Source organism: Sinohyriopsis cumingii, chromosome 7 (assembly GCF_028554795.1).
Source record: "Sinohyriopsis cumingii isolate HCF-2022 chromosome 7, ASM2855479v2, whole genome shotgun sequence".
Lineage (NCBI taxonomy): Eukaryota > Metazoa > Mollusca > Bivalvia > Unionida > Unionidae > Sinohyriopsis > Sinohyriopsis cumingii.
This window is the reverse complement of record NC_142967.1, coordinates 34203515-34215103: the sequence shown is the minus strand read 5'-3', so window position 1 is coordinate 34215103 and position 11589 is coordinate 34203515. Positions and strand designations below refer to the sequence as shown.

Genomic DNA, 11589 nt, shown 5'->3' with positions numbered 1-11589 from the left:
AGGACCGGCGAACCATGAGCGGTGAACGGGCGGGAAGAGCAAGAAACACGTGCAGTAGGAACAGAACAAAGAATGTGGCCATAGCACTAATAATTAGCAGAGTAAAATACTCTACACTGCTCTACTACAGACCTTCACTAAAAACGTTGCTGATTTGAATTTCACCGAGACCGACAGAGAGGGAAGGAAGGAAGCAGCTTTACACGTGGCGGCCTACCAAAATGGAGGGCAAGCTGTGAGAAGCGCACCACCTGAACCATGTCTGCGTAACGGTGAAGAAAACAACTAGCTGAACGAAGAAAGAGTGGACTTAAAGGAGTTTAATGGGAAGTCTAACTGGCAGTCTTTCAAAAGAGGAAGACGCAAGCCCAGTGGATACCAGAAAACTTATGTGACAGCCTTCTACACAGTAACAGCTAACCCAATTCCGGTTGAAGCCTGCAGCACATTAAACGATTGAGTACAAGATTGATACCATTGCCTTACTGTACACGGCTTTCATTTGGCAGAAAGCCGTATTTGATAATATCTCTATTTCAATCCTAATTTGACTTATTTTGGTACCGTCGTCAAAATGTTTATACTTATTTTCACTTATGCGGAATTTCGACTTTTATAGGTCATTCTGACTTAACTGTTTTTTTTTTTTTTATTAGCACATAAAAATGTACACTATGTACACTAAATTCAAACTTGTTCGGAATCAATTCAAAATTTGTTGACTTGAATTATTTGATTAATTGCAGAGGTGGCTAACACATTATTGGTTTTAGTTAGTCCATAATTACAACTGGACTAGAATTAAAGTACGGGCTAGCGTTTCAGGAAGCACACAACATCCATGGCTGGCTTGCCGAGTGCCTTTTCCTCCTTTACCACGCTAGGACACGTGGCAGTATGTGGAACGATTTCCACCTGCCACACGACCAGGTGTCCTAATGTGACGTCATTGCTAACTACCAATCGTAGCAGGTGTCACATACTGCTTGGGTCGACAACTGGGGCATTTCAATCCAACAAGAGAACACGAGTGCGTGTTACTACTATTCACGCTCATGTAGATAGCTTTACACTTAGGTTGTTAGGGACTTAATAGTTCTACAACCTAACGGCTCAATTAAATAGTGCTATGAGAGTACATTAAAGCCTGGGAGATGTGGCACTTTTTCCTTCCCCCTGGAGTAATTAAAAAGTCACATGGGGTGACAGTAACCAGTGATACAAGCTCCTGGTTGAGCGAACATCACTATAATTCGATCGATCGAGAGATTCATAAATAGTCCATAGTTAATTTTGAATTGTGATACCGCAGTTAAAAATAAATTAATATTATCCATTACTTACTACTACTATCAAAATAATTCGAAACGTAGAAAGGACGGGATATATTTGTGTTGGAGTGTTTTGTTGATGTCATTTATGAAATGAACTTGTAGCGCCTGATCACAGGCACTTGATTCTGTAGAAACTAATTGTATACTCACTATATAACACAAGGTACCTAGCTCTCGCCGGTCAAAATCTGACCCCTCGATGACTCCGATCTAATTTTCGGATACTATCGCATTCAGTCACTCATAACGTATACCACTGTAAAGAAGACAATCCCCACCTTTCATCCATTACCATTTAAGCAACCTTACTGATTCTGAAGGGCCAATTTTGCGAAAAGTTTAATCAGTTGCTTTGTGTATTCCAAACACAGGCACTACTTCCCTGACTCAACTTCCGGTCTACTTCGGAGTAAATGCGATTTGATCGTGATTGCTTCAGTGATTGGTTCTTTCATTGAATGAGTCCTTTCAAACATCGCTTGTCAATCGCTACATATCGGCTTAACCCGGCAAATATGTAATCGGAATATCCACGGTATTTTCTATTAAGTCGTTTCGCTGTTCCGATCGTTACATGTGCTCAAAACTATGCGACATTTGCCGGGAGAATATTTAAAAATATTTCTTGACGTGTTGAATTTTTTCATAGCGCTTTCTGAATAGCTATATAGGAGATCTCTGGTTGTGCGTGAAGAAAGATTTATTTCTTCTTTATAACTGTAGACTTATTTAATTGATAGTTAAGTAATTACCCGAATTTCAACTGACATGGATTAACATGGTTAGTTCTTGTGTAGTTATTTGTCACTAATTTGCATCCCCAAACACAAAATTGAATATCATACAGAATTTACATTGTCAAGAAGAAGAAGAAAAAAGATTAACTCACAGGCATTTCTCGTACAATTTAGTATTTTTTTTGTTGTGCATTAAATGATAATTTATTAAATTTTAGTTTATGCAAAACTTTATGATCTTGAGTTATTGTAGGTGCATGTTGCCTTTGTTCCAATGGGGTTTGTCTGATAATGACCATTGAGGGAGGAATTGGTGGTGTGGTAAGATGATGTAATGCCAGATTATAAGGCTTAGTCAGTGGCTAACACTTGGATAGGATTGTTGTATATGTACCCTGAGATTGAGAGGCAGACAGGGAATTATGCAAGAGACTTATTAGCCTCTTACTTGTTGTCTTCATGGGGCTTGTTGGAGGATGGGGGGGGGGGGGGGGGGGGGGCAAGAGCAGAACTATTCTTGTTGGTTGGCACTACCAGTAGAATTCAAAGAGCCAACCAAATTAGATAATCTTATGTAACATTGCGTGATCATATGTGACAGTCATTCATCTGGTTTATCAAATGTACAGACAATTAATGTTGAGTTTCACTTCTCTGGATTTTCAAAGGTACAGACAGTGAATGTTGAGTTTCACTTCTCTGGATTTTCAAAGGTACAGAAAATGGATTTTGAGTGTCCTCATCAAACTTTTATTGTGGATCTGTGCTGTAACAATTTAATCTTTGTAAATGAAAGCTATTTTTTTTTATAAACTTCACTTGTTTAAGCACTGTATGTGTGTTTTGAATGTACAATGAATAAAGCACAATTATTTGCTGTTGAAAAGGTTGTTGAGGGCCACAATATCATTTTATTAGGCCAAAGTGGGACAGGCAAATGTTTTGTGGTTAAGGAAATACAAAAGAAATTGTCAGCAGCAGGTACAAATGTCAGTGTAACAGGCACAACAGGCATTCCAGCACTGAATGTGAAAGGATGCACAGTACATTCCTGGTCTGGGATTGGTGATGGTAGATATGACAGTGACGAACTATGTAGAAAACTTCTCACTGATGAACATTTTGATTCCTATAAACAAAATATTTTGAAAGCAGACTGTCTGATAATTGATGAAATTTCTATGCTTTCATTGAAACTTTTTGAACAAACTGAATATATATGTAGAATGATTAAACATACAGATTTATATTTTGGAGGTATACAGGTTATCGCAAGTGGGGACTTTTTCAGCTTCCACCTGTACCTGACCCATTGACATCTGATTCGGGTGAATATTGTTTCAAATCCACCGTTTTCACAATGGTATTTGGGCATAAAATTGTCCTTGATGAGGTCATAAGACAAGATGAATTAGATTTCATTAAAGCTATCAATAATGTTTCAAAGGGAGAAATCCCTGATGATACCAAAATCTTGATCTTGAGGCTGCAGAGACCTCTTCTCCCTGGAGATGACCCAATAAGACTTTGTGGACGGAACTTTGATTGTGAAATATACAATGCATACAAACTTATGGAAATGGATGGTGTATCAAAGTGTTATCAGTCGATAGACGAGGGTGTCAATAATCGGTGCAATAAGATGTGTGTTCCAAAAGTGATACACTTGAAAATTGGCCGTCCAGTTATGCTAGTCAAAAACTTAAACTCAGCACTAGTAAATGGTTTACAGGGAAAGGTTGTGGCAATGAAAGAAGAATCTGTGACAGCTGATTTTGAAAATAATTTAGTTCAGTTGGGAAGAGAAACGTTTACTGTTTACAGTACTATTGATAAAAAGATTGTAGCCACAAGGCATCAAATTCCACTCATTCTATCTTTCAGCATTACCATTCACAAGGCACAAGGACTGACTTTAGACAGAGTTCAAGCTGATGCCTCAAATATTTTTGCACCAGGTCAGTTAGGTGTGGCAATGGGGAGAACAAGAAATAAAAAGGGACTAAGGGTTATCAGTTTCAATTCCAACTCTGTGATTCCACATAGCTCTTGCATATATGAATTTTACAATACAAGTTTTGTACAGTTTGATTCAAGTTTAGAATGCTGTAAACATTCTGTTTATTTATTAGAGAACCTTAGTGTTGATTCTGATTCTGATAACTGACTTTTCTGATGGAGAAGTTTTAGAAGTTGATGAAATGTTGTCCACTGGGGAAGACATGCATGCTTCATGTAGTGACCAAGAATGGAGGTTAACCACAGTTGACCCTGACATTTTAGAGCATCATGTTGACCATACAAAAATGAAACAACTTATCCCATATGATGCAATAACACTAGAGCAAATGAAATTAAAAGTAACTCTAACAGAAATCTTCAAAAAGCCACTGGAAGAGTTGAATACATTTTTTGGAATATTGTACCAAAAAATTCTAAGCATCTTTAATAAAATATGTGGTAGTATAGAGGTCAGAAAACCAGATTCAAAGACATGGACTGAATATTATTCTGAGGTTTACCGGTTTTCAGTGTCTCAAGAATGCATCCAGATTCTTTAAAATTTCTTGAATTCTGTGCCAAATGATGATAATTATTTTGCATTTGGAAAGATTTTTGACAGAATTTGTGAAATTGTTTTGGACAAAAATACTACATGTACTGACATTTTCAGTACCACACAAGTTACACGTGCACCTTCCATACTTGTATCAGAGACAGCACAAGGAAAATTAAGGTATATTGCAGGTAGATGTATTGCCAAGAGTAGATACCATAATATGAAGAAAGGAAAGAACAGCTTGAACAGAAAGGACAAACTTAACTTGGTCAGTCAATGTTTCTTACAAGTAAAAATGTTAGACCACCTTAGAACTTCAGCTGTTGATTTGGAAAACAATAGCAAGTATAAACAGACCTTGCACGAGATACAAAGAAGACAGAATATCAACCATGGTCTTACTAACATCAAGGACTCTGTATTTGACTTTTTCTTGCAAGTTGACGATAAAAGGAGGCAGTATCAACATGTAGATGCATTACACTGGCATGGTGCAGGGAGTTTACAATATTGTAAGACTGTAATACTTAAGGATGAGACACTGTTTGAAAAGTGGAAGCTGTTGTACATAAAGTTTGATCCCAGTATAAGTGTCACACAGGTGGATGACACTATTATTGCTTCATGTATCAGAGATCTATATGAAGATTTGATAGGTCTTTACAGTAGAATTGGTGACAGTCAATTCAGAAAAGACACCATTTCCAGTCTTGGAAAATTGAAATCAGACAGTTTGAGAAAGAGGGTGGTCATGAGATCAAAGCACAAACACAGTAGTGATGCATTAGCCTTGGACATGAAATATATCTTGGAAGATCAATCAGAAAATAAACTGTATTCTCACTTAAAACTGAAATCACAGATTTATGATCTGAAGGCTGTAGTATTTAGTAGCTTCTTGAAATCAGATCTGATTTTGCTATGTAAAGCCTATGGCATAGAAGCAGGAAATGTACAGAAGAGTGGTCTAGTTAATAAACTATGTACAGTAATACCTACTTTGAATGAAATGCCGATGCCATATTTTTTTAGTATAGAATAATCCTGTTGCCAGTTCTTCAAAAGCTAGCATTAATCAAGACACTTCCAGCTGTAGCAAAAGCCAGCCATATACTAGAAAAAGAACTATTGTGGGAAAAGGAAAGGGTGAAGGAAAGAAGAAAATGGAAAAATATGACAAAAGTAACACTGATAATTCAATTTGCTCTGTATGTAAACGTCATTATGCAGAGGGTGAGTTGTGGATTCAGTGTGATTTGTGTGATGAATGGTTTGACTGGTTTTGTCAGGGCATAGATGAAGAGACATGGAGTAGTACAGAAAATGAAAACTGGTTCTGTACCAAATGCTCTTAGAAACAGAGTCAATGCTATATCAGACTACACGTATATATATATATGGCAATATTGTCATATTTTGTCATTGTGCTTTTGGACTTTGGTTACATACACTGAACTCACATGCATTTGTTTGTATCTGTAAAATGGAAAAACTAATGACAATTTGATCCTCCGCTCTCTGATGACATGTTAAGTCTGAGTAAGGGATGGTGTTATCATTAGTTTTCCCCATTTAACTAAAATGTACTGTCTTTAGTTTGCATCAGCCTAAATCATTTTTATTATTTTGTTCAGTATGTGTATCATAAATATTCAAGTTACTGTATGTGTTGTTCATGGATTATTTTTGGATTGCATTTCTTTCACTCTCAGACATATACTGTCTTGTAGTCATGTGTTACAGCTGGATCTGTTTTTGCAAAGAACTTGTATATTGAACACTTATGAATATTGTTTATGAAATCAAAAGAATACAAAATATTTTACTGTTAAAAAGGGTGATGTACAGTTAACAATGATGCAAGTTTGGTTATAGTCTCATATAGTAAAGGAAGATACCTGAAATCTCACTTACACATTGTAGGCATCAATTCCATTACAATTACATAGGTTGACCAAAGCTGGAGAACTTAACAAGGCATTGATTTCCTCTCAGAGTCTTGAGAATCTTGCCAAAATATACAGTAATTTAATGGAATGGTATTATTTTGGCTTGGAACATGTGATGTAGCAAGAAAACAGATGGCAACTCTTTTTTCTTTTCCACATAACCATTTAATATTTTTATCAAAGTGCAATACAAGTATTTGCTAATAATGCTTTTCGGAAAGTATCCCCAAATTAAATTTGGATTCTTGAAATTCCTTCTATGTTGAACACATATTTTTATTGGACTTAGTGAGAATCTGGAAAAAGAAAAGATTGTCCAAAATCTTAGATGAAACTGTATTGTGTCTGTATTCATTCAGTTTTTATCTACGATTGGATGACATACATTCAAATCCAATAGTGGCAAGATATTGGTTACATATGATTTTGGAATGCCATTACAATGATTGATTTTACAAAGAATTTGCCATTTCTATTTCTAAAGTTTCTTGGCTGTTGTCATATTATTCTTTATATGTCATACCTTCTTGATTCAGATCTCTTTACAATGAGTCAAAATGTTGTATGCCTTAAATATTGTTTTGCACTTAAGTTTCTTATATTTCGTATTATTTTAATTCATTGTAGATTAGTCAACTTTTGATTTAAAATCCTACATCAGAGTATATAATGGCTATTGTAAGGATTGTCTTATCGCACACCTATAAAACTGATCCGGGATAATACCAGGTTATTTTATCATGATAGCATAATAATGGAACAAAATATAGGGCAAATTTAGTTTTCACATTTCCAACTCACATTTACAGTATTTTGTACTTCTATATTTATGTTTCCAATATATAACACAACATTACCTGCAATTAATAGTTTTCCAGATCATAGGTAAATTGGTGTTTAAATTATTACATCATATATATTATAATTATTCAGATTTTAGATTTCAGTAGGAGCATCTAGATCAGTGATGGTAAGGATTACCTTGTCTCATGTCTCTAGATTTGCTCCCAATAACAAAGATAGCATCTAGATCAGTGATGGTAAGGATTGGCTTGTCTCATGTCTCTAGATTTGTTCGCAATAACAATGATAGCATCTAGATCAGTGATGGTAAGGATTGCCTTGTCTCACATCTCTAGATTTGCTTCCAATAACAATGATAGCAACTAGATCAGTGATGGTAAGGATTGCATTGTCTCGTGCCTCTAGATTTGCTCCCAATAACAATGATAGCATCTAGATCGGTGATGGTAAGGATTGCCTTGTCTCATGTCTCTAGATTTGCTCCCAATAACAATGATAGCATCTAGATCAGTGATGGTAAGGATTGCCCTGTCACATGTCTCTAGATCTTATCCCAATAACAAAGATAGCATCAGTTAAGATACGTATACAGCTGTTTGTAACTGTTATGTTTTGGAATATTTATGAACATTGCATTTACTTGCTTACAAGATGAGCCCAAATGTTAAGTTCACTGACCCATATATGCCTTCACATAATATACAGGCAGATCTGGGTCTTTGCAGTTTATTAGGAATAGTAAGTAGAACCAGATTGACCCTGGTCTGCAGGCATATTATGCTACAGCAGATCAGGATCTTAGTTATTTGCAGTTTGACTCGACATCTAAGCGAGTATATATGGTATAGTGATAAAACATAGATGTATCTATGTGGATTTTGAAAGCTAGGTGTTCTGTATACTGTTACCAAGTTTGAAATCAGCCCTGTAATGAACAAATCAAATATGGCATTTCTTTTGTTCCAAGTGCACAATTCAGCCTTTCTCAGCTCACTAATTTATTTGAATACCACACCTCATAACAAAATCCTAACTGATACTGGTTGAATCAATGTTAGCTATAACTTGTCAGAGGAAAATCATTTTTTGTGCTTCTTATTTTGCCCAAACCATAGATTTTGGTAATATTGTCCTAAATTTGTGTCTTTATTCCTTTTACATTATTTGAGCATGCTAATTACTTTTGCTGTCCTTACCACCATTATTACCGCACTCCTCTATTCCATATTGAATAGGGCAAGGTTGCCTGGCTCATACATTTCTTTATAGTATCTTCTCATGTATTTTACAAGATGAGATTGTGAATTGACTTAAGTGTACTAATATATTAAGTTGTTTATTTTATGTTTAATGCAAATACTCTAGTGATCTTTTACAAATATTAAGAATTATATATGGACAGAAGATAGAAGAATGACATTACCTTTCAAAAGTAACAATCCAGCAATGCACGGTATATGACAAAGATTAAATGAGATTGAGAAAGAGAAAGATTACCGATGTGGTACAAAAACAGATGATCATATCTCTCCCATTTGTGTAGTAGGTTGTCAGAATGATACCCACTGTATCTGTCATAAGCTATAAATATTTCCAATCCCTACTGCACTATATCGGGAAAATAACAATAACACAAATATATTTTCCAATGAAATTGTCTTATTTGGATATGACATTTTTAAATGACAAGATAGTAGCCAGTAGTAAGATGAATGACTACATATTGTGAACATGAAGTTTAAGACAACAATATACCTGTATTCAGTAAGCCAGTAGTATGATGAATGACTACATGTTATGAATATTAAGTTTAAAATCACTTTTCCAAAGCCATATATTTTTGTAATATTAATGATGTTCTACATTAACCTCCCACATTAGTATTTTGTAGAATAAAGCTCAGTGTCTTAGATTTTTTATTCTTTGTAAATAATTAAAAAGATGGTATGAGAAAAATTTAGCCTCTTGTCAATTTTTGTCTTGATTAATTTTATATTGTTGGACCAAGACAGTTACTTTTGGTATCCTTACCACCATCAGAACCTCACTCTTGTATTCAGTATAAAATAGAGCAAGGGTTCTATGACCCATACATTTACTTTTACAATATTTTTGATTATGAAGTCACATAGGTGTAATATATATATATATATATATATATATATATATATATATATATATATATATATATATATATATATATATATATAGTTTGGGTAATGGAAATACTCTTGCGATATTTTACAAATTTACAATATTTTTGATTATGAAGTCACATAGGTGTTCTATATATATATATATATATATATATATATATATATATATATATATATATATATATATATATATATTGTTTGGGTAATGGAAATACTCTAGTGATGTTTTACAAATATTAACTATTTATTTTAAATATTACTAAGACATTTTTATACTTACCCATGGATATAATGATTTAGTTGTTTTATGTAAATACATTTTTGTGATTCCTGCCAGTGTTGGCTATGCATGTTGATGAGTATTATCAACTGTACATGGACAGGTGATCAAAGCAATTACATTACCTTTTGAATGTAACAATCTAGAAATGTATAGTATGTGTGACCAAGTTTAAATGAGATTGGGATAGAAGTAGGGTGTAGCCATTGGAACTGAAGCAGATGGGCAAATATCTCCCCTTGGTGGAGCTGGTTGTAATGGTGACACCCACTGCCTCTGTCACAAGTTATAAATGCTTCCACTCCCTGCATTGCCGTAACAAGGAAATAACACTAACATGATATACTTTCCATGAATATATATATTCCTTTGTATGTGAGATATTTAAATGACAAGATATTGCTGAAGAACTACTTATAACAAATGTGAAGTTTAGGTAACAATCTAGCTGTATTAAGTTAGCAAGTAGTGTGATCAAAGACTACTTATTGTGAACATGGAGTTTAAGATGACAATCTACCTGTATTCAATAAACCATTAGTACGTTGTAAAACTACATATTGTGAACATGGGGTTCAATAGGACACTCTACCTATATTGAGTTAGCCAGTAGTGTCATGATTGACCAATGCTATGATGAGAATTTGGATACAGTATATATACTACCGATAGGACATTGAAATGGAATCCAGCCACTTATGGTAAGTTGAGATATTTTTTTTATATTATATTGGGGTGGGTATAGTGATACAGAACTCGCTAAATACAGCTATTAATTATCAAGTAAAAGTTATAAAGTGAATTTTGGTATTAATGTTTATATTTGTATTGTATTAAATGCTACTTGTTCTGGATCTCATTCACTCCTCTAGTGATTCGATCCGTTGTGGAAATATATTAAATATCTTGTTTATTAAATTCCCGAACTCCCGTTTTACCGTTTAAATAAATTTCATTAGTTTCCGGATTTGACTCCGTATTCCGCTTCCGCTATTTTACTTACGCCTGGATTTCCTGAAAATCGTTCAACATACGACACGTTTTAAATCGACAGGACAGGACAAACTACTGTCAAGTAAGACTATATATCTATTCCTTTGTGCTCAGAACATTATTTCGGACTGTTCAATGTATTAATTATTAGTTTACAACCGTCAGATGTGTAATTTCAATGTTTTGAATTGTATTTTCGTTTTCGTATGAACTGGACATTTCGTCACATATATATTTCGTCATGTAATTATAATTTTCCCTCATTTTTTGATCATATTGTAATAGCCCCTTAACTTATTTTTCATTTTACCATTCTACTGTACATCCATTGGGAATTTGAATAAATACAAGCCTCTACACTGAGTTGTCTTTGTTTTCACCTTCGCCAAGTGGGTCCATATGTACTAGGTTGCACTGTCTGGTCCGGCCAGAACAGTAAATTGACAACAACAGTCAACGTCCCGTCGACCCGTGACACTGGAGCACGTTCCATCCGGTAGGCAACACGCTCAACGTTGGAGTCGAGGTAAGACCGCTCCTCACTAAAAGGTGGTAGTAGTGTCAGGGCGTTTTTTAGTCCCCTAAAATCATGGACGACCTCGAGTCTTTACACTCAGAAGAATTGGGTCCAAGAACCCGTACCCTGTCAGAAAAGGGGAGAGAATCCTACATAGAAAGGAGAGACAAATATTCCCTGGACGTGGAATACCTATGGTCCATGCTGGATTCATATTTGAAAAATGCCGATAGCCCGCCTGAAGGGGTCCAAGCCTGTC

General features: G+C 35.0%; 2 protein-coding genes across 2 annotated transcripts; both read left to right on the top strand.

The window, feature by feature from the left end:
* Positions 1 to 2925: 2925 nt before the first annotated feature.
* LOC149795002 (uncharacterized) lies at positions 2926 to 3387 on the top strand. The gene has a single exon (XM_089963744.1). It carries the CDS (start codon positions 2926 to 2928, stop codon positions 3385 to 3387), a length of 462 nt encoding a protein of 153 aa, XP_089819870.1.
* A 44-nt stretch (positions 3388 to 3431) lies between these two features.
* LOC149795001 (ATP-dependent DNA helicase PIF1-like) lies at positions 3432 to 4238 on the top strand. Its single transcript, XM_089963743.1, has one exon. The coding sequence runs from the start codon at positions 3432 to 3434 to the stop codon at positions 4236 to 4238; it is 807 nt and encodes a 268-aa protein (XP_089819869.1).
* The last annotated feature ends 7351 nt before the right edge of the window (positions 4239 to 11589 follow it).

Bases quoted from the DNA above. Each gene is read 5' to 3' on its own strand.
- LOC149795002 (XM_089963744.1), top strand. From the start codon at position 2,926: ATGAATAAAGCACAATTATTTGCTGTTGAAAAGGTTGTTGAGGGCCAC.
- LOC149795001 (XM_089963743.1), top strand. From the start codon at position 3,432: ATGGTATTTGGGCATAAAATTGTCCTTGATGAGGTCATAAGACAAGAT.